Source organism: Pocillopora verrucosa, chromosome 12 (genome assembly GCF_036669915.1).
Source record: "Pocillopora verrucosa isolate sample1 chromosome 12, ASM3666991v2, whole genome shotgun sequence".
Classification (NCBI taxonomy): domain Eukaryota; kingdom Metazoa; phylum Cnidaria; class Anthozoa; order Scleractinia; family Pocilloporidae; genus Pocillopora; species Pocillopora verrucosa.
Window position 1 is genome coordinate 5,210,409 of NC_089323.1, and position 22,318 is coordinate 5,232,726.

Sequence of the window (22,318 nt, forward strand, 5' to 3'; positions counted from 1 at the left end):
GTAATATTATATTTTTCTGTCGGAGTCATTAACATACACGTGCACCCACTCGCTGAAGGAGTAGTTCGCCTCAGGAGCCAGATAGGAATTGTAATTTCCCCCATTATAACGTACACATGAAATTCAAGCAGTTAACCTAACCTCTCCCATTTTTTTTTAAATATTCACCGCAACATTAAATTCACACTCACGATACAGCATGAAATAGGAAATATGTATTGTTTTCTTGAGTGTGCAATGTCTATTTTGTTCAGATTCCCATATCACCCGGTATCTGATCAAGGAATATAGACCCTTGAAAATCTATAAAAAAAACATGCATGATTTTCCGTCTTGTAATCACGTCATCAAGTAAATCACCTCGTTTGATAGTAATTATTCCGTTGAATTCCAAATTATTTCCATTATAGCTTTTTCTTAAGGTTTGAGTTTCTTATCATTATTTTACAGATAGAAACACTTATACATCAATTTCATTTCAATAAAAACGATTTGAAAAATTCATACCATACCCATATCAATAGTTTTTAAGACCACGATTAATATTAAGAAATGTTATATTTTCTGTCGGTATCAATAACATGCACCCACTCGCTGAAGGAGTAGTTCGCTTCAGGAGCCAGATAGGAATTTTCATTTCGCGCACTAAAATGTACACATGGAATTCAAGCAGTTAACCTAACCTCTCCCATTTTGTTTTAAATACATGCTGTACATCCGACTTCAGAAGACTTGCGCTCATCTGTGAGGCGTGCTTGAATAAGTTTCATGATAGTATGTCGATGCATAAACTAATCACACGTCAAAGAGGCAGCGACATTAATTTCAATTCCTGTTTCTATTCCAAAACTGTGGGGACATTTACCGACTGATCAACCCAAAATGAGAAAATATTTGGCGTGATTTTTGTTTTTCCAATGCCCACAATAGAGTACTGTTGTGGTAAGTGTTCGTTCTCTTGTTGTTGAACGCATGCAATTCACTGTGCGCGCAAAAGTGTTATGAAAATTTCCAACCATGAGGTGTTCATAAGTGAAAGAACCATCTAATTTTACTTGGAAAGAAATGTGTAAATATTGTGTGAAAAATGTAGAAGATACTTAAAATTCACAATTTAGATACATTTAACACTTTAAAAGGTTTATTTTTGGCCAAGCCCGATATCTCCCTCGCCAATTCCAATCCTGTGCCAAAACTGTAGGGATCAACCCGGTAATGAGGAAATATTTGAATCTTTTTTACTGTTCTCATGTCCGCAGCATCAGTGAGGACAAGCTTTTGCATACTTCCTTTTCTAAATCTTACCACTAAAACGTTGGTCCAGTTGATTCAAGCAGGGCACACGAGCCCTTCTATAAGTTACCTTTATGTTTTCACAACCTAAATAGTTGTTGTGGGTGAATATCCCTTTATATTTTCTTCTAGTTCTTTCTGCATATTCCAAAGGCTACATTGTCGTTACTCATTAAGAGAATAGCATGGCTGCGTGGCGTGTGTGCATAAATTCTTATCTTCGAGTGTTAATAATATAATTCATATCTCTGCCCTTCACGAGCAACCTCATTTTGCTCATTTTCATACTCTCCCGGAACTACACGAAAGAAAAACTCTCGAATAGAAACAAGACACAGCAAGAAAAGCTAAGTCATGACGAGAAAAAAAATTGAAAATAAATTACCTCAACTTCACCAAAAAAATATAAACTTATCAAGGTATATCTGAACTTGATTTATTTCAATTGACGCAAACTTATAGCAAATCACAACATTTTCTTTAACTACTTCTACATTAATGCCTCCTCATTATACTTTATCAGCAGGGGGGGGGGGGGGAATTTTACTTTCTAGAATCATTACAATACTCCGAAACGTAAAAACTGCCCTATTAGTTGTTCCAAGTTCTCCACTCATGCATGTTTGAGGTTGGTATTCATCAAGACCTGCTAGGGAAGAGAGAAGTCAAACATAAGTACTAATAAATGGTTAAGAATATATGAAAGTCATGTATTTGAACTGCGGATAAAGACGTGAATGAAAGTGTTCTTCGCAGTAATGTGCACTACTTAGGCAGTAGTGAAAATAAGGCCTGAAGTATTTTCACTACTGCCTAAGTAGTGCACATTACTGCGAAGAACACTTTCATTCACATAAGTACTAATGAGGGTCAGTCTTAATCCTTTACACCTTAACATCAGTATGTACATTCTCCATACAGTTCTCTATAAGATTCCTAAGCGGCTAAAAAGGAGAATTTGTTTAACAATCAACAACTTCTTTAGTTGGTGATCGTTTCCTTTATTCTCGTGACCTTAAAGTGTGATTAAGGAAGGATATTTTAAGGAGAATTTAGATGCTAGTCACTCTTCGGGTTGGTCAAAAGTTACCTCATTTTAATGCAGCAAACAGCTATCGATATGATGAAAGTTCGAGCCCCTCCAAAGCCTTTAAGCTATTTTTTGTGGCTACTGCCTTTTTCAGGATGGCAAGTTATATATGTCGTCGAGATGAGTGAGAGAATGAGCTGCAAGTCCCATTTCTCATTTCTACTTACTTTCACTGAAATGGTCTTCCTTGGCCGCGTTAGCCGCGAAAACGACGAATTATACGACGACCACGACGTATTGCACGACGAATTGTTCGACGAACAGGACGAACACGACGTCTGATCCTACGTCCTATTCTGCGTCCAATACGTCTAAAGCGAATAAAGGGGTCAGCTGACTTTTCCATTGCTGTTACGTCACCTTCGTCACTAACTTCGTCTCTATCATCGTCATTATCGAATGCTCTTTCATCAAACTCCTCGTCTTCAGCCGCCACTTCGCTTTCACTGAGTGACAGAATAAAGATTGCAAAAGATAAACTTGAACGAATTGGTTATTTATTAGAGCTGGCTTAAATAGGGGCCTATATAACTGATAGCACAACACCAGGATCTACGTCCCCTACTCCTGGCGAGAAGTGCGTGGATTCCCCTGGGTTCCCCTGCTAACCATTATAGAGGAAATGCAGGATACGGTTTATCATCCTTTTCCGAGGAGACTAGAACATCTAACCATTTGCAAGTGTTACAGTTAAGGCAACAAATTCTCCACAATTTCTTAAAGACCCTGACTTCATTTTTTGCTGAGACTTGTCACTCAGATCATTTGACCGCGCAAGTTTCCAAAACTATCAAAAATGATTTTATCTTCCTCAACGTACCTTCTGGGGATTGCCATATCATTGTCCTCAAGATCCTCTTCATCGAACTCTCCATCGTTCTCTTTCATGTCGTATTCGCTGAAATATGAAGAAAAAATAATGAAACCATTTCCACTGCCGCACTTTAGAATTTCCAATAAGTCTAAAGCATAATCCACTTCGGTAGAAGTGGCATCTTTATTTCAGTCCATTTTGTAACTACAGTTATCATTTCCAGTTATTCTTGTGATGCAACCTACCCTCGAAGTTTTCCTGCTTCATATTCATCTGCTATCTCGGCCAACTCATTTTCAGTTAGTGCGACTGAAAAGCCGACAGCGAATACAAAGCTAAACAGAGCCAAAATAACGGATGTCTTCATTTTGCCCTCTCCGTTGGAACTTGAGGTCTCAACTGTTGGTAGCCCCAAAGTTCACTGCTTTTATGCATCCCATTCTGGGTGATATTAAAAATATGCTTCTTCCCGATCCTCAATTCATTCGATATCTGATCATGGAATGTAAACCCTCGAGAATCTGTAAAAAATAGACTGAAGAATACACTTGTAGGTCTTTAAGATATTAATCCATCGATTAATGAATTTATCGGATATCCAATATAGTTTGAAAGTATTTGCAATCGTTAAGTTTTGGAGAAAGCGCATTTCAAGATAAAACAAAAAACACCCATTCTGCGTTTATTTTCTTTTATTCATCTATTTATCAGAGATACCTGTTTTCTGTATAAAGCGAGAATTAGCAGGCCACGTAATCATTGTTGTTCCAACAATGATTACAAAACATTACATAATCGAGTTTTCTCGATTATGTAATGCTTTATTGTATTCATAACCCCATATCACCCGATATCTGTTCATGGAATGTAGACCTTTGAAAATCTGTAAAAAATAGATTGAAGAATTCCTTATTTACTCCTAAGGTAAAAAAAAAAAGTATGGAATGTCCTAAGTGTTCGTTTTTCCCAGAGTTTGCTTATATTTACACGTGCAAATTTCTTTATTGTTTCTTTTCTTTCTTTATTTTCCATAGCCTCTCCTGAAGGTTTTAGCTTCTTTTATTTTACAGATTGAAAAACTTAGACTTGAATTTCATTTCATTTAAAAAAGATTTGATTGACACATACTTTGCATATATTAGTGACTTTCAAGAATGTAAACCCTAGAAAATCTGTAAAAATAGATGAAAGAATACACATGTTACCACTAAATATAAAAGTCTCGATATATCATCCTGAGAGTTCGTCCTTTTTGTCATGATGCATGTTATTAAACAAACTTGACATTATTCCATAAGAATTCCCTAAGGTTTAAGTATTTTTCTTATTTTGTAGATTTTACTACAATTTTAAGTTCATTGCAAAAAAAATAGTAACACACATGACCAAATAAATGGCTTCAAAGACCACGATTCACATCAAGAAGATGACAAGACGAAAAAACATTTTAATTTTATAATTGTTGATTAGTGGGGAGAAGAATTGCGATTGAGTTCTATTTTCTAGAGTGTTACCTCAGAGATCAGCTTCCAACGTAAACTATATCTGTCAAAATATTTCTAAAGTATTTCTGCGTAGAGACCGGAGCAGTTACATAAGGGCATTTATGGATCAACAGTAGCAATTTCTAATTATTTCCATCGGTTTATTCGTGAGGTTTAAGTATAATTTATTTTAAAGATAGCAACATTTACTTCAATTTCATTTCTCTGATAAGTTAGAATGATATGGAAACCCATTTGTTTTCTTTCATTCATCGAGTCACCTTTAATACTTGTTTTCTGTTTATAGCGAAAGTAGGCGGTTCATGGAAGATTAAGCAAATATATTTTGACAACACCAGTTGTACCACAACAACATCGAATTCACACTTGGTTGACGGAGCGTAAAACACTTTGAATAGGAAATACGTATTTTTTTCTTGAGAACGCAACGTCTATTTTATTCAAATTCCCATATCACCGGATATCTGATCACGGAATATAGACCCTCGAAAATCTATATAAAAAAAGATGCATAATTTTCCGTCTTGTAATGACGTTATCAAGTAAATCACCAAGTTTGATAGTAATTATTCGTTTGAATGTTTAATGATTTCAATTAAAGCGTTTCCTTTAGGTCTGATTTTTTTTATCATTATTAATTTACAAATAGATACACTTATACATCAATTTCATTTCAATAAAAACCATTTGAAAAACACATACCATGCCCATATCAGTAGTTTTAAAGACCACGATTGATATTAAGTAATATTATATTTTTCTGTCGGAGTCTTTAACATACACCCACTCGCTGAAGGAGTAGTTCGCCTCAGGAGCCAGATAGGAATTGTAATTTCCCCCACTATAACGTACACATGAAATTCAAGCAGTTAACCTAACCTCTCCCATTTGTTTTCTAAATATACGCTGTACATTCGACTTCAGAAGCCTTGCGCTCATCTGTAAGGCGTGCTTGAATAAAGTATCGTTGCGGTAAGTATTGTTGTTGCTTGACGCAAGACACTGTACGAGCGAAAGTTTCACGATAATATGTCGAACCGTGAACTATTCACAGGTCAAAAGAGCCAGCGAAATTAATTTCAATCACTCAACCAAAAATGATAAAATATTTGACGTGATTTTTATTGTTTTCATGTCCATGTAAAGTACTGTTGTGGTAAGTGTGCGTTTTGTTGTTGTTGTTGCTGTCGTTGTTAAATGCATGCGATTTACTGTGTGTGCAAAAGTTTCATGATCATGATCATGTCCAACCATGAAGTGTTCAAAAGTAAAAGAAGCAGCTAAATTTACTAGTACAGAAATGTGCTTCCTGCTCATATCCAAATATTGTTTAAAAAATGTAGAAGTTTCTGATATTGTACAATATAGATATATTTACCACTTTAATAGGTTTTTTTGGCCAAAACCGATGTCTCCCTCGCCAATTCCATTCCTTGCCAAAATTATGGGGATCAACCCGGTAATGAGGAAATATTTGAATCTTTTTTACTGTTCTCATGTCCGCAGCATCAACGGGGACACTCTTTTGCATACTTTCTTTTCTAAATCTTACCACAAAAACTTTGTTCCAGTTGATTCAAGCAGAGCACACGAGCCCTTCCATAAGTTAAATTTATGTTTTAACAACCTAAATAGTTGTTGTGGGTGAGTATTCCCTTTTCTTTTCTTCTAGCTCTTGCTGCATATTCCAAAGGCTACATCGTCGTTACTCATATAGAGAATATAGCATGGCTTCGTGGCGTGTGCACATAGATTCTTATCGTGGAGTGTTAATAATGTAACTCACATATCTGCCCTTCACGAGGACCCTTATTTTATTCTCGCGGAACTCCAGACGAAAGAAAAACTCTCGAATACAAACAGGACACAGCCAGAAAAGCTAAATAATAACGAGAAAAAAAAATTGAAAATAAATTACCTCAACCTCACCAAAAAAAATAAACTTACAAAGTCACAAGAAAAACAAACACAACATAGCCAGGTATTTCTGAACTTGATTTCTTTCTATCGACGCAAACTTATAGCAAATCACATTTTCTTTAATTACTTCTACATTAATTCCTTCTGATTATATTTTATCAGCAGGTAGGTTGTCTCCCGATCAACCCGGTAATGAGAAAATATTTGAAATCTTTTTTACTGTTCTCATGTCCACAGCATCAATGAGGACAATGTTTTACATTCTTTCTTTTCTAAGTCTTACCACTAAAACTTTGGTCCAGTTGATTCAAGCAGGGCACACGAACCTTTGCAAAAGTTGCTCTTATGTTTTCATCACTGAAACAGTTGTTGGAGGTGAGTATCCCCGCATATTCTTTTCGTTCTTTCTGCATATTTTAATGGCTACTTTGTCGTTAGTGATATAAAGAATATCAAATGGCTGCTTGGCGTGTGCATATGAAATTTTATCTTCGAGTGTTGATGATATCACTAACATCTGTGCCCTTCACGAGCAACATTATATTATTCTAGCGGAACTCCAGACGAAAGAAAAAACTCTCGGATTAAAACAGGACAGAACCAGGAAAGCTAAATCATTTTAAAAAGTCAAAAAGAAATTACCTGAACTACAAACAAAAAGAAAATTAAACTGATCAAAGTACAAGAAAAACAAAAACAACATAGCCAAGTATTTCTGAACTTGATTTATTTCTATTGACGCAAACTTATAGCAAATAACAACACTTTCGTTGACTAATTCTGCATTACTTCCCTCCATTATATTTTGTCGACAGGTGGGGAGTTTTACTTTCAAGGAGTATCACAATATATTGAAGCATAAAAAGCTCTCTTGTTAGTTGTCCCCAGCTCTCCATTTATGCATTTTCGAGGTTGGTATTCATCAAGACAAGCTAGGAAAGAGAAAACTAAAACATAAGCACTATCAGCATATATATTTATCAGGCTTCCCTAAAAATTCGCCGATACTCATTTATACTCCAAAGTAGAGAGAGACACTCTGAATAAAGTGACTTGCCCAAGAACACAACACATTGATCCATATCCAAAAAGTCCCAAACAATTATTAATTTGTAAATAGAATATTTGATCCCAGCAGTATGATGAAGGCGTGTCTTTTGAACTTCGTAATAAACCCTACTCACCGTAAAGGAATCCGAAGGTCTGACGTTCGATTCCTCATGGGGAACTCAGAATTTTTTCTTTGTCCCACACTCGTAACAGGACAAAAAAATCTCAATTCTCTAATTATTGATTGGTGTCAAGCAAAATTGTGATTGAGTTCCATTTTCTAAAGTATTTTAAAGTATTTCTGGATAGAAACCGGAGCAGTTACATATTAAGTACGTTTATGAGTCAACAGTGGCAATTTCCAATTATTTTCATGGGTTTTTCTTGAGGTTTAAATACAATTTACTCTATAGATAGCAACATTTACTTCAATTTCATTTCTCTTACAAGTTAGAATGATTTTGAAACCCATTTATTTTCTTTCATTCATCTATTCACCTTTGATACCTGTTTTCTGTTTGTAACTAAAGTAAGCGGTTCATGAAAGATTGAGTAAATTTATTTTGTCAACACCAGTTGTACCACTACAACATTAAATTCACACTTGGTTTATGGATCGTAAAACACTTTGAAATAGGAAATATGTATTGTTTTCTTGAGTGCGCAAATGTCTATTTTGTTCAGATTCCCATATCACCCGATATCTGATCAAGGAATATAGACCCTTGAAAATCTAAAAAAAAAAAGCATGATTTTCCGTCTTGTAATGATATTATCAAGTAAATCACCTCGTTTGATAGTAATTATTCCGTTGAATTCCAAATTATTTCCATTATAGCTTTTTATTAAGGTTTGAGTTTCTTATCATTATTATTTTACAGATAGAAACACTCATACATCAATTCCATTTCATTAAAAACGATTTAAAAAACTTCATACCATACCCATATCAATAGTTTTAAAGACCACGATTAATATTGAGAAATATTATATTTTCGGTCGGTGTCATTAACATACACCCACTCGCCGAAGGAGTAGTTCGCTTCAGGAGCCAGATAGGAATTTTCATTTCCCGAACTAAAACGTACACACGAAATTCAAGCAGTTAACCTAACCTCTCCCATTTTTTTTTAAATACATGCTGTACGTCCGACTTCAGAAGTCTTGCACTCATCTGTGAGGCGTGCTTGAATAAAGTATCGTTGCGGTAAGTGTTGTTGTTTGACGTAAGACACTGTGCGAGCGAAAGTTTCATGATAGTATGTGGATGCATGAACTAATCACACGTCGAAGAGGCAGCGACATTAATTTCAATTCCTGTTTCTATTCAAAAACTGTGGGGATATTTACCAACTGATCAACCCAAAATGAGAAAATATTTGGCGTGATTTTTATTTTCCAATGCCCACAATAGAGTACTGTTGTGGTAAGTGTTCGTTCTCTTGTTGTTGAACGCATGCAATTCACTGTGCGCGCAAAAGTGTTATGAAAATGTCCAAACATGAAGTGTTCATAAGTGAAAGAATCATCTAATTTTACTTGGAAAGAAATGTGCAAATATTGTGTGAAAAATGTAGAAGATTCTTAAAATTTACAATTTAGATACATATGATTCAAGTAGGGCACCTAAGTTACCTTTATGCTTTCACAACCTGAATAGTTGTTGTGGGTGAGTATCCCCTTTTATTTTCTTTTAGTCTTTCTGCATATTCCAAAGGCTACATTGTCGTTACTCATAAAGAGAATAGCATGGCTGCGTGGCGTGTTATCGAGTGTTAATAATATAATTCATATCTCTGCCCTTCACGAGCAACCTCATTTTACTCTCGCGGAACTCCAGACGAAAGAAAACCTCTCGAATAGAAACAAGACACAGCCAGAAAAGCTAAGTCACGACGAGAAAAAAAAATTGAAAATAAATTACCTCAACTTCACCAAAAAAATATAAACTTATCAAGGTATATCTGAACTTTATTTATTTCAATTGACGCAAACTTACAGCAAATCACAACATTCTCTTTAATAAATTGTACATTAATTCCTCCTCATTATATTTTATCAGCAGGTGGGGAGTCTTACTTTCTAGAAGCATTACAATATTCCGAAACATGAAAACTGTCTTATTAGTTGTTCCAAGTTCTCTACTCATGCATTTTCGAGGTTGGTATTCATCAAGACCTGCTAGGGAAGAGAGAAGTCAAACATAAGTACTAATAAGGGTCAGTCTTAATCCTTTACACCTTAACGTCAGTTTGTACATTCTCCATACTGTTCTCTATACATTTCCTTAGCGGCTGAAAGGAGAATTTGTTTAACAATCAATAACTTTTTTAGTTGGTGGTCTTTTCCTTTATTCTCGTGACCTTAATGTTTGACTCAGGAAGGATATTTTAAGGAGCATTTAGATGCTAGTCACTCTTCGCAGTGGTCAAAAGTCATTTTAGTGCAGCAAACAGCTATCGATACGATGAAAGTTCGAGCCCCTCCAAAGCCTTTAAGCTATTTTTTTGTGGCTACTGCCTCCTTCAGGAAGCCGAGTTATATATGTCGTCGAGATGAGTGAGAGAATGAGCTGCAAGTCCCATTTCTCATTTCTACTTACCTTCACTGAAATGGTCTTCGTTGGCCGCGTTAGCCGCGAAAACGACGAAATATACGACGACCACGACGTATTGCACGACGAATTGTTCGACGAACAGGACGAACACGACGTCTGATCCTACGTCCTATTTTGCGTCCAACACGTCTAAAGCGAATAAAGGGGTCAGCTGACTTTTCCATTGCTGTTACGTCACCTTCGTCACTAACTTCGTCTCTATCATCGTCATTATCGAATGCTCTTTCGTCAAACTCCTCGTCTTCGGCCGCCACTATGCTTTTACTGAGTGACAGAATAAAGATTGCAAAAGATAAACTTGAACGAATTGGTTATTTATTAGAGATTTTTTTAAATGTGGGCCTATATAACTGATCAACATCGAGGTCACAGCACAACACCAGGAGCTACGTCCCCTACTCTGGCGAGAAGAGCGTGGATTCCCCTGGGTTCCCCTGCTAACCATTATAGAGGAAATGCAGGAGACGGTTTATCATCCTTTTTCCGAGGAGATTAGAACATCTAACCATTTGCAGGTGTCACATTTAAGGCAACAAATTCTTCTCAATTACTTTAAGACCCTGACTACATTTTTTGCTGAGAATCGTCACTCAGAACATTTGACCGCGCAGGTTTCCAAAACTATCAAGAATGATTTCATCTTCCGCAACGTACCTTCTGGGGATTGCCATATCATTGTCCTCTAGATCCTCTTCATCAAGCTCTCCATCGTTCTCTTTCATGTCGTATTTGCTGAAATATGAACAAGAAATAATGAAACCATTTCCAATGCAGCACTTCAGAATTGCCCATAAGTCTAAAGCATAATCCACTTTCAGAAAAAATAATTCATTTATGAACTTAACTTTAGATTCCATAATTTGAAACGAAAGCGTCAATAAATTTCTGTTCCCTCCCCCTCTTCCGCTGGCTCAATGGATTGTCTTCGGAGGAATTGCCATTTCCAAATATTTTTTAGATGCAACCTACCCTCGAAGGTTTTCTTCTTCAAATTCATCTGCTATCTCGGCCAACTCATTTTCAGTTAGTGCGACTGAAAAGCCAACAGCGAGTACAAAGCCAAACAGAGCCAAAATAACGGATGTCTTCATTTTGTCCTCTCCGTTGGAACTTGAGTTCTCAACTGTTGGTATCCCCAAAGCTCACTGCTTTTATGGATCCATTCTGGGTGATATTAAAATCTGTTTCGTCCCGATCCTCATTTCACTCGATATCTGATCATGGAATGTAAACCCTCGAGAATCTGTAAAAAATAGACTGAAGAATACACTTGTAGGTCTTAAAGATATTAATCTATCGTTTAATGATTTTATCAGATATGCCATATAGTTTGAAAGTATTTGCAATCGCAAAGTTTTGGAGAAAAGGCATGTCAATATAAGAAAAACACCCATTTTGCGTTTATTTTATGTTTTTCATCTATTTATCAAAGATACCTGTTTTCTATATATAGCGAGAGTTAGCAGGCCACGTAAGATTGAGCAAGTCTGTTCTGTAATCATTGTTGGCACAACAGCAAATTCAAATTTCTAGTTAGGGGATGGAGTGTAAATTAATTTGAAATAGGAAATACGTTATTATTTTCTCGATTATGCAATGCTTTATTGTATTCACATCCCCATATCACCCGATATCTGTTCATGGAATGTAGACCCTTCAAAATCTGTAAAAAAATAGATTGAAGAATTCCTTATTCACCCTTGAGGTAAAAAAAAAAGATGGAATGTCCTAAGCGTTCGTTTTTCCTAGAGTTTACTCATATTAACTCGTGTAAATTTCTTTATTTTCCATAACCTCTCCTGGAGGTTTACGCTTCTTTCATTTACAGATTGGAAAAACTTAAACTTGAATTACATTTCATTTAAAAAAGATTTGATTGACACATACTTTGCCTATATTAGTGACTTTCAAGAATGTAAACCCTAGAAAATCTGTAAAAATAGATGAAATAATACAATTGTTACCACAAAGATATAAAGATAGCAACATTTACTTCAATTTCATTTCTCTGATAAGTTCGAATGATGTGGAAACCCATTTTTTTTCTTTCGTTCATCTATTCACCTTTTATACCTGTTTTCTGTTTGTAGCGAAAGTAAGTGGTTCTATATCACCCGATATCTGATCACAGAATATAGACCCTCAAAAATCTATAAAAAAAAAAAAAAGGAGATGCATGATTTTCCGGTTTCACCTAGTTTGACAGTAATTATTCGTTTGAATGCCTAATGATTTCAATTAAAGCTTTTCCCTAAGGTCTGATTTTTTTTATCATTATTAATTTACAGATAAAAACACTTGTATAACAATTACATTTCAATAAAAACCATTTGGAAAACACATATCACGCCTATATCAGTAGTTTTAAAGACCACGATTGATATTAAGTAATATTATATTTTTTTGTCGGAGTCATTAACATACACCCACTCGCTAAAGGAATAGTTCGTCTCAAGAGCCAGATAGGAATTTTAATTTCCCCCACTTAACGTACACATGAAATTCAAGCAGTTAACCTAACCTCTCTCATTTGTTTTCTAAATATATGCTGTACGTTCGACTAAAGAAGCCTTGCTTTCATCTGTGAGGCGTGCTTGAATAAAGTATCGTTGCGGTAAGTGTTGTTCTTTTTGTTGCAGTTGTTTGACGCAAGACACTGTACGAGCGAAAGCTTCACGATAATATGTCGAACCATGAGCTATTCACAGGTCAAAGAGGCAGCGACATTAATTTCAATCACTGCTTCTGTGCCAAAACTATGGAGATATTTACCAACTGATCAACCAAAAATGAGAAAATATTTGACATGATTTTTATTGTTCTAATGTCCATAATAAAGTACTGTTTTGGTAAGTGTTCGTTTTGTTGTTCTTGTTGCTGTCGTTGTTAAACGCATGCAATTTACTGTGTGTGCAAAAGTTTCATGATCATGATAATTTCCGACCATAAAGTGTTCAAAAGTGAAAGAAGCAGCTAAATTTACTTGGACAGAAATGTGCTTCCAGCTCATATCCAAATATTGTTTGAAAAATGTAGTTTCTGATAATGTACAAAATAGATGTATTTACCACTTTAATAGGTTTCTTTGGCCAAAACCGATGTCTCCCTCGCCAATTCCATTCCTTTGCCAAAATTATGGGGATCAACCCGGTAATGAGGAAATATTTGAATTCTTTTTTACTGTGCTCATGTCCACAGCATCAATGAGGACAGTCTTTTACATTCTTTCTTTTCTAAGTCTTACCACTAAAACTTTGGTCCAGTTGATTCAAGCAGGGCACACGAACCTTTGGAAAAGTTGCTCTTATGTTTTCATCACTTAAACAGTTGTTGTGGGTGAGTATCCCCTCATATTCTTTTCGTTATTTCTGTATATTTCAATGGCTACATTGTCGTTAATCTTATGGAAAATATTAATGGCTCCTTAGCCTGTGCGTATGAAATTTTATCTTCGAGTGTTGATGATATCACAAACATCTGTGCCCTTCAAGAGCAAACTTATTTTATTCTAGCGGAACTCCTGACGAAGGAAAACTCTCGAATAGAAATAGAACACAACCAGGAAAGCTAAATCATTTCAAAAAGTTAAAAAGAAATTACCTCAACTACAAACAAAAAGAAAATGAAACTGATCAAAGTCACAAGAAAAACAAAAACTACATAGCCAGGTATTTCAAAACTTGATTTATTTCCATTGACACAAACTTATGAACAACACTTTCGTTAACTACTTCTGCATTACTTCCTTCCCATTATATTTTGTCGGCAGGTGGGGAGTTTTACTTTCAAGGAGTATTATAATATTGCGAAGCATAAAAAGCTCTCTTATTAGTTGTCCCCAGCTCTCCATTTATGCATTTTCGAGGTTGGTATTCATCATCACTATCAGCATATATATTCTTCATACTGTTCTCTATATATTTCCTAAGGTGCTGACAAGGAGAATTTGTTTAACCATTAAGACCTTCTATAATTGGTGACCGTTTCCTTTATTCTCGTGACGTTAATGTATGATACAGGGTGGGGGGGGGGGGGTATTTGAAGAAGAATTTAGATGCTAGTTAATTTAGACAAAAGTTTAACATGTGGCTTGATAGCTCATTTTAGTGCGGCTAAACCGCTTTCCTTGCGACGAATACTCGAGTCCTTTACGCTATTTTTCGTGGCTACTGTTTCCTATAGGAGGCAGATGTTTCCCATCTGTTTTCCGATACTACTTATTGTTTCTTTCCGAGTATCTTTATAGTTCAATATTTGTATTCGATAAACAGTCGAGTTCTTTCCTTTTGTGTTTTCTGGCTTTTAGCCACTAGCACTTTACTTTTCTTTTGTGATGAGGAATTACAATCCTGTTAGTCTCCCAAAAAGCCGTTTTTTACTCCTGTAACGAAGATTGTCATAATGTTGTCCTACGAAATTTTCTTGTGATGTTCAGTTTATCATTTATCATCCGCCTAAGTAATACGCTGCTGTATTTCATTTTCCACTTATGAAAAAGCAATGCAACAGCGATACAAAGATTCTCTTCTTTTTCAGGTCCATTTTATTTTTAGTTCGGGTAGGAATGATAGTAAAACGAAGAAAAGTTAGCAGGTATATTCCTTTTCAATTCCACTTTACTTGTTTTCAAAGGAACCTTTGCCATTAATTCAAACAAGAAAAAGGTGAAAATTAAATAACGCAAAGAAGCCTGTTGAAAAAAAATTGTAGATGCTTTTTGCAGATTAACTTTTTAAATGTGAAGCATTTTCTAGATACCATTTTCTTATGGGATCATGGTGTATGAAGGTGCGTACGTACTTATGTGGTCGCTTTGCCCTTGCTAACATCCCTGGAAGAGGCAAAGCCAGCTGCACCTCCCATTTCTTATTTCTATTTACCCTCACTGAGATGATCTTCGTTAGCCGCGACGAAAACGACGAACTGTACGAGGAACACGACAAAGACCACGTATGATCCTGCGTCCTAATCGTCTCACGAAGAGATACCTAATTAGATTGATATTAAAACTATTTACAATGATCCAAAAACAACTAAGTTATACATATTTACATTTAAATCAGAAATCTAGATGATTTTCACAAAATAAGTTTCAGTTTGTTTTTAAAACAGTTTATGTTCGAGCCAATGGGCTTGGATTTTATCCCAGCTTCCTCAGCATGAAGCGACCAAGAGTATGACTATTCCCCACTGGATGGGATGCTATTCCATATCAAGGTTACCCCCCCCCCTCCCCCACAGCATTTCATCAGGCTTCCCTAACAATTCGCCGATACTCATTTATACTCAAAAGTAGAGAGAGACACTCTGTGAATAAAGTGACATGCCCAAGAACACAACACATTGATCCATATCCAAAAAGTTCCAAACAATTATTAATTTGTAAAAAGAATATTTAGTTACAAACATGTCGCTATCAACATTGCTGTGTTCCCAGCAGTATGATGGAGGCGTGTCTTCTGAACTTCGTAATAAACCCTACTCACCGTAGAGTCTCTGTGGCTTAGTGGTAGAGCATCGGACCACGGAATCCGAAGGTCTGACGTTCGATTCCTCATGGGGAACTCTGAATTTTTTCTTTGTTCCACGCTCGTAATAAGACAAAAAAAACTTAATTCTCTAATTATTGATTGGTGTCAAGCAAAATTGTGATTGAGTCCCATTTTCTAAAGTATTTCTGGATAGAAACCGGAGCAGTTACATAAGTACAATTATGAGTCAACAGTAGCAATTTCCAACTATTTTCATGGGTTTTTCTTGAAGTTTAAGTACAGTTTACTCTATAGATAGCAACATTTACTTCAATTTCATTTCTCTGACAAGTTAGAATGATTTTGAGACCCATTTGTTTTCATTCATTCATGATACCTGTTTTCTGTTTGTAACTAAAGTAAGCGGCTCATGAAAGATTGAGTAAATTTATTTTGTCAACACCAGTTGTACCACTACAACATTAAATTCGCACTTGGTTGATGGAGCGTAAAACACTTTGAAATAAGAAATATGTATTGTTTTCTTGAGTGCGCAAATGTCTATTTTGTTCAGATTCCCATATCACCCGGTATCTGATCAAGGAATATAGACCCTTAAAAATCTAAAAAAAAAGCATGCATGATTTTCCGTCTTGTAATGACACTATCAAGTAAATCACCTCGTTTGATAATAATTATTCCGTTGAATTCCAAATTATTTCCATTATAGCTTGTTCTTAAGGTTTGAGTTTCTTATCATTATTATTTTACAGATAGAAACACTTATACATCAATTTCATTTCATTAAAAACGATTTGAAAAATTCATACCATACCCATATCAATAGTTTTAAAGACCACGATTAATATTGAGAAATATTATATTTTCTGTCGGTGTCATTAACATACATCCACTCGCTGAAGGAGTAGTTCGCTTCAGGAGCCAGATAGGAATTTTCATTTCTCGCACTAAAACGTACACATGAAATTCAAGCAGTTAACCTAACCTCTCCCATTTTTTTTAAATACATGATGTACATCCGACTTCAGAAGTCTTGCACTCATCTGTGAGGCGTGCTTGAATAAAGTATCGTTGCGGTAAGTGTTGTTGTTGTTGTTTGACGTAAGACACTGTGCGAGCGAAAGTTTCATGATAGTATGTCGATGCATGAACTGATCACACGTCGAAGAGGCAGCGACATTAATTTCAATTCCTGTTTCCAAAACTGTGGGGATATTTACCAACTGATCAACCCAAAATGAGAAAATATTTGGCGTGATTTTTATTTTCCAATGCCCACAATAGAGTACTGTTGTGGTAAGTGTTCGTTCTCTTGTTGTTGAACGCATGCAATTCACTGTGCGCGCAAAAGTGTTATGAAAATGTCCAACCATGAAGTGTTCATAAGTGAAAGAACCATCTAATTTCACTCGGAAAGAAATGTGCAAATATTGTGTGAAAAATGTAGAAGAATCTTAAAATTTACAATTTAGATACATTTAACACTTTAATAGGTTATTTTTTGGCCAAGCCCGATATGTCCCTTGCCGATTCCATTCCTGTGCCAAAACTATAGGGATCAACCCGGTATTGAGGAAATATTTGAATCTTTTCTACCGTTTTCATGTTCGCAGCATCAATGAGGACAAGCCTTTGCATACTTTCTTCTCTAGATCTTACCACTAAAACTTTGGTACAGATGATTCAAGTAGGGCACCTAAGTTACTTTTATGTTTTCACAACCTTAATAGTTGTTGTGGGTGAGTATCCCATTTTATTTTCTTTTAGTTCTTTCTGCATATTCCGAAGGCTACATTGTCGTTACTCATAAAGAGAATAGCATAGCTGCGTGGCGCGTGCGCATAAATTCTTATCGAGTGTTAATAATATAATTCATATCTCTGCCCTTCACGAGCAACCTCATTTTACTCTCGCGGAACTCCAGACGAAAGAAAACCTCTCGAATAGAAACAAGACACAGCCAGAAAAGCAAAGTCATGACGAGAAAAAAAATTAAAAATAAATTACCTTAACTTCACCAAAAAAATATAAACTTATCAAGATATTTCTGAACTTGATTTATTTCTATTGACGCAAACTTACAGCAAATCACAACATTCTCTTTTATAACTTGTACATTAATTCCTCCTCATTATATTTTATCAGCAGGTGGGGATTTTTACTTTCTAGAAGCATTACAATATTCCGAAACATGAAAACTGTCCTATTAGTTGTTCCAAGATCTCTACTCATGCATTTTCGAGGTTGGTATTCATCAAGACCTGCTAGGGAAGAGAAAAGTCAAACATAAGTACTAATGAGGGTCAGTCTTAACCCTTTACACCTTAACATCAGTATGTACATTCTCCATACTGTTCTCTATACATTTCCTTAGCGGCTGACAAGGAGAATTTGTTTAACAATCGATAGCTTTTTTAGTTGGTGATCGTTTCCTTTATTCTCGTGACCTTAATGTTTGACTCAGGAAGGATATTTTAAGGAGAATTTAGATGCTAGACACTCTTCGGGGTGGTCAAAAGTTAGCTCATTTGAGTGCAGCAAACAGCTATCGATATGATGAAAGCTCGAGCCCCTCCAAAGCCTTGAAGCTATTTTTTTGTGGCTACTGCCTCCTATACTCCAGGAAGCCAAGTTAAATAAGTCGTGGAGATGAGTGAGTGAATGAGCTGCAAGTCCCATTTCTCATTTCTACTTACCTTCACTGAAATGGTCTTCGTTAGCCGCATTAACCGCGAAAACGACGAAACATACGACGACCACGACGAATTGCACCGCGAATTCCTCCGCGAACAAAAGGAATACGACGTACAATCCTACGTCCTATTCTGCGTCCAATACGTCTAAAGCGAGTAAAGGAGTCAGCTGACTTTTTTATTGCTGTTACGTCACCGTTACTAACTTCGTCTTTATCATCGTCATTATCGAATGCTCTTTCGTCAAACTCCTCGTCTTCGGCCGCCACTTCGCTTTCACTGGGTGACAGAAAAAAGATTACAAAAGATAAACTTGAACGAATTGGTTATTTGTTAAAGCTGGTTTAAATGGGGGCCTATATAACTGATCAACATCGAGGTTACAGCACAACACCAGGAGCTACGTCCCCTTCTGCTGGTGAGAGGTGCCTGGGTTCCCCTGGGTTCCCCTGCTAACCAATCCAGAAGAAAATGCAGAAGACTAGAACATCTAACCATTTGCAGGTGTCACATTTAAGGCAACAAATTTTTCTTAGTTACTTTAAGATCCTGACTACATTTTTGCTGAGAATCGTCGCTCAGAACATTTGACCACGCAAGTTTCCAAAACTATCAAAAATGATTTTATCTTCCTCAACGTACCTTCTGGGGATTGCCACATCATTGTCCTCTAGGTCTTCTGCATCGAACTCTTCATCGTTCTCTTTCATGTCGTACTCGCTGAAACATGAAGAAAAATAATGAAACCATTTCCACTGCATAACTTCAGAATTGTCCATAAGTCTAAAGCATAATCCACTTTCAGAAAAATAATTCATTTATGAACTTAACTTTAGATTCCATAATTTTAAAAAAAACCTTCAATACATTTCAGTTCGCCCCCGCTAGCTCACTGGATTGTCTTCGGATGAATTGCCATCTCCCACCAGAATCTAGTTTCTGTTCTTCTTCGAAACAGGAGAAAATCCGGATAAACGGCATCTTTGTGAGGTACATTTTTTTACTACAGTTATCATTTATAGTGAATTTGTCACACAACCTACCCTCGAAGTTTTCCTCCTTCAAATTCATTTGTTATCTCGGCCAGCTCATTTTCAGTTACTGCGACTGAAAAGCCGACAGCGAGTACAAAGCCAAACAGAGCTAAAATAACAGATGTCTTCATTTTGTCCTATACGTTAGAACTTGAGTTCTCAACTGTTGGTAGCCCCAAAGCCCACTGCTTTTATGCATCCCATTCTGGGTGATATTAAAATCTGTTTCGTCCTGATCCTCATTTCACTCGATATCTGGATGTAAACCCTCGAGAATCTGTGAAAAACAGACTGAAAAATACACTTGTAGGTCTTAAAGATATTGATCCGTCGATTAATGATGTTATTAAGGCCTACTCTGAGACGTTAAGTCGCCTTAAGTCGCCTAAAGTCGATTAAAGTCACCTTAAGTCGCCTTAAGTTTCCTTAGGTTGGTATTGGTTACGCAATGTTATAAGGGTTCAACCCTTCCCAATTGACCCTATCCACTTCAATCATAAGGATCAGAGGAGGAGGCATGGTGGCCGTATAGTTGTGCACTGGATTCAACATTAAGCGGTCCAGTTTTGGTCTCTAACATTGGAGCATTGCATCTTGTTCTTGGGCGAGAGAGGTAACCCTGCATATGAATTATTGTGAGGATGGTAATGGCTTCCATATACATGGAAACCCCTTGGGAAATATTCATACACCTGTCTAGCCCCTGTGCTAGCATGGGTAATTCCAACACGCAGACAATGCTGTTGTAGGAAATATCACAATCTTCCATTTTCTAAATCAAGCAGCTATCTGTTTCAACTGAATTTCTTTCTTGTATTTCATGATGAAAAAGTGGATCAAAAGGTTGACACTGTGTATTATCATCAGGAAACAATAAATATTGAATCAAATCAAACCTACAGGTACGAATCATCATGATAAAACAAAAAAAAGGTATTCTGGAGAAAGGCCCAATTCTTGCCACTCACCTATACATTGAATAGCAAAAATAATATTATCAAAAGTCAATCGAACTCAGCTGAAGCTAAAGTTTAGCCACTTAACTTACACGGAGTAAAAGAGTGACAAAAGTGCGCCATTTCTCTAGCATAAACCCATTAATCTGTACTAGTTACTTCCACCATCATATTCGACCAACTGAAAACATTTGAACTTTGTAGCTCGACGAACCTTCTAAACTTGTAAACATTCCTCTATCTTGAGACTTTGATAGTCTTTTTGTAAATTTCATTTTCATTTTCATTTTTTAATGAAACTTCAGTAATCTTAAAACGCCCATCACAACTTAGAAGAATTAATTCTAAACGTGAACTTAACAGTTACTGGTTACCTAACTCTGAATAATTAATGTTTACGGCGATACATTGTAAATTTTTGACAACAACCTATATTATAGGATAGGAATATAGACATAAACAAGGAATATTAAACCTTTGAAAAAGCATAACACTGCGTCCCAACATGTACATTTGATTGACTGATCATGTCTTCATACTTGGGCATTGTCAAATAAAACGTTAATAAATATTTATGTCAGTCAGATGGTATAGTGGCACAGCAGTTGTCAAAATCTTCAAGATCTACTATGTTGAAATTAAATATCTTCAAATTAATTGTGTTACAAAGTTTATCAACCGCTCTATAATTATGTCTGCATGCACACTCCGCAGTGGTCAAATGCACTAGTACCTGTAACATCTGTTATTCATGTCTTAATTTTTCTCTAATCTTCCTCATCAAGCTAAATGATAAGACAGTAAATGAAAAGATGAGCTTTGTATGCTGCATGTAAGTTAAGGTACCAGGTAAATGTCAAATTCACTTATTGAATCTGAAGTCATAATAAAATGATGGAAACAATTAATGTCAATTATTTATGTTTCTGTATCTTATTCCGTTTTTCTCGACACTTCTTCCCACAAGTTTAACATAACTTGGCTGCAAATGAGAAAAGTTTAAAAAAAAAAATAAAAACATAGAAATACACTTAAAAGCTCTTACATGTCGCTGTTGATCGCTAAAGTTGTGATAACAGTACGGACGTCATTTACCCACGCGATGCAGCAGATTGCGGCTGATGGAAAAAGTAGTGTGGTTCTCGCATTTCAATGCTGTTTATCAATTTATTAACAGTTTGAGCTACAATTGACCTGGGACAATAGATCGCTTAAATCATCGGTTACCTTGCTTATTAACTATGACGCGTTGGTTCCATTCGCGTATTGAGTGTTTTGGTATTTGCTAATGATGACGTCCAAGTCATCCAACTTCCTCAATGGCCTGGAATTTTATTTCATTACCAAAAAGCCTTACAAAGTTCAGAGATTTGAAGGGACTGTGAGCGACCGATTCAATGAAAACACCACGCTCGCACGTGCTTTTTCCTCGTGGAGTAGATTATCATTCCGGCCTGCATTCTTTCCATTCCACACAGCCATAGAAAAAGTCCGCCTTGTGTCTATTGACTGGTTACCTGCTTGTATTGCGGAAAGAAAATCCTACCAGTGACACAATTCGAGGTAAAGTAAAGGAAATTTTTCGGTAAGATATGGGCGTACTTGGCGAGAGAGGTACGGGCTGAAGGAAGAGAAACCCTCCAAGTGCCCAGCTCCTCACTTCAAAGCATGGAAACTACTTAGCGGCGCAAAGATTACTGGGAGAATCAAAATGGCGGACACTAGAAAATTTGTTACCAGTTTGTAGAATTTCCTTGTGACTCGTTAGTTTCTGGACAGGTTCAAGGTAACAATAAATGCCATTAAACCTATTATTCTGCCACCAGACCAAAAAAAAACTTATCTAACTTTTTT

General features: G+C 36.2%; 3 protein-coding genes across 6 annotated transcripts; all 3 read right to left on the reverse strand.

Annotated features, from left to right (window-relative positions):
- Window positions 1–1,802: 1,802 nt before the first annotated feature.
- On the reverse strand, window positions 1,803–3,598 carry LOC131769559 (uncharacterized). 2 transcript variants are annotated; one of them, XM_059085283.2, is made up of 4 exons: window positions 3,443–3,598; window positions 3,204–3,281; window positions 2,551–2,829; window positions 1,803–1,942 (listed from the first exon to the last, which is right to left on the reverse strand). In XM_059085283.2, exons 1-3 carry the CDS (start codon window positions 3,562–3,564, stop codon window positions 2,580–2,582), a joined length of 450 nt encoding a protein of 149 aa, XP_058941266.2. In that variant the 5' UTR covers window positions 3,565–3,598; the 3' UTR covers window positions 1,803–1,942; window positions 2,551–2,579. The 2 variants fall into 2 exon arrangements, with proteins under 2 accessions (XP_058941266.2, XP_066015568.1); XM_066159471.1 differs by having other exon boundaries at window positions 1,826–1,939.
- A 6,068-nt stretch (window positions 3,599–9,666) lies between these two features.
- Window positions 9,667–11,400, reverse strand: LOC136277429 (uncharacterized). 2 transcript variants are annotated; one of them, XM_066159472.1, is made up of 4 exons: window positions 11,259–11,400; window positions 10,944–11,021; window positions 10,275–10,553; window positions 9,667–9,850 (listed from the first exon to the last, which is right to left on the reverse strand). In XM_066159472.1, exons 1-3 carry the CDS (start codon window positions 11,378–11,380, stop codon window positions 10,304–10,306), a joined length of 450 nt encoding a protein of 149 aa, XP_066015569.1. In that variant the 5' UTR covers window positions 11,381–11,400; the 3' UTR covers window positions 9,667–9,850; window positions 10,275–10,303. The 2 variants fall into 2 exon arrangements, with proteins under 2 accessions (XP_066015569.1, XP_066015570.1); XM_066159473.1 differs by having other exon boundaries at window positions 9,667–9,853.
- Window positions 11,401–17,834: 6,434 nt separating this feature from the next.
- On the reverse strand, window positions 17,835–19,700 carry LOC136276801 (uncharacterized). Of its 2 annotated transcripts, none has more exons than XM_066159531.1 (4): window positions 19,518–19,700; window positions 19,117–19,194; window positions 18,478–18,753; window positions 17,835–18,042 (listed from the first exon to the last, which is right to left on the reverse strand). In XM_066159531.1, exons 1-3 carry the CDS (start codon window positions 19,637–19,639, stop codon window positions 18,507–18,509), a joined length of 447 nt encoding a protein of 148 aa, XP_066015628.1. In that variant the 5' UTR covers window positions 19,640–19,700; the 3' UTR covers window positions 17,835–18,042; window positions 18,478–18,506. The 2 variants fall into 2 exon arrangements, with proteins under 2 accessions (XP_066015628.1, XP_066015626.1); XM_066159529.1 differs by having other exon boundaries at window positions 17,835–18,045.
- Window positions 19,701–22,318: the final 2,618 nt, after the last annotated feature.

Excerpts from the sequence above, each read along its gene's own strand:
- LOC136276801 (XM_066159531.1), bottom strand. The coding sequence starts at position 19,639 with ATGAAGACATCTGTTATTTTAGCTCTGTTTGGCTTTGTACTCGCTGTC. Across the intron at positions 19,195-19,517 it reads GAAGGAGGAAAACTTCGAGG|CGAGTACGACATGAAAGAGA; the intron begins GTAGGTTGTGTG and ends TTCATGTTTCAG. Across the intron at positions 18,754-19,116 it reads GATGTGGCAATCCCCAGAAG|TGAAAGCGAAGTGGCGGCCG; the intron begins GTACGTTGAGGA and ends TCTGTCACCCAG.
- LOC131769559 (XM_059085283.2), bottom strand. The coding sequence starts at position 3,564 with ATGAAGACATCCGTTATTTTGGCTCTGTTTAGCTTTGTATTCGCTGTC. Across the intron at positions 3,282-3,442 it reads GAAGCAGGAAAACTTCGAGG|CGAATACGACATGAAAGAGA; the intron begins GTAGGTTGCATC and ends TTCATATTTCAG. Across the intron at positions 2,830-3,203 it reads GATATGGCAATCCCCAGAAG|TGAAAGCGAAGTGGCGGCTG; the intron begins GTACGTTGAGGA and ends TCTGTCACTCAG.
- LOC136277429 (XM_066159472.1), bottom strand. The coding sequence starts at position 11,380 with ATGAAGACATCCGTTATTTTGGCTCTGTTTGGCTTTGTACTCGCTGTT. Across the intron at positions 11,022-11,258 it reads GAAGAAGAAAACCTTCGAGG|CAAATACGACATGAAAGAGA; the intron begins GTAGGTTGCATC and ends TTCATATTTCAG. Across the intron at positions 10,554-10,943 it reads GATATGGCAATCCCCAGAAG|TAAAAGCATAGTGGCGGCCG; the intron begins GTACGTTGCGGA and ends TCTGTCACTCAG.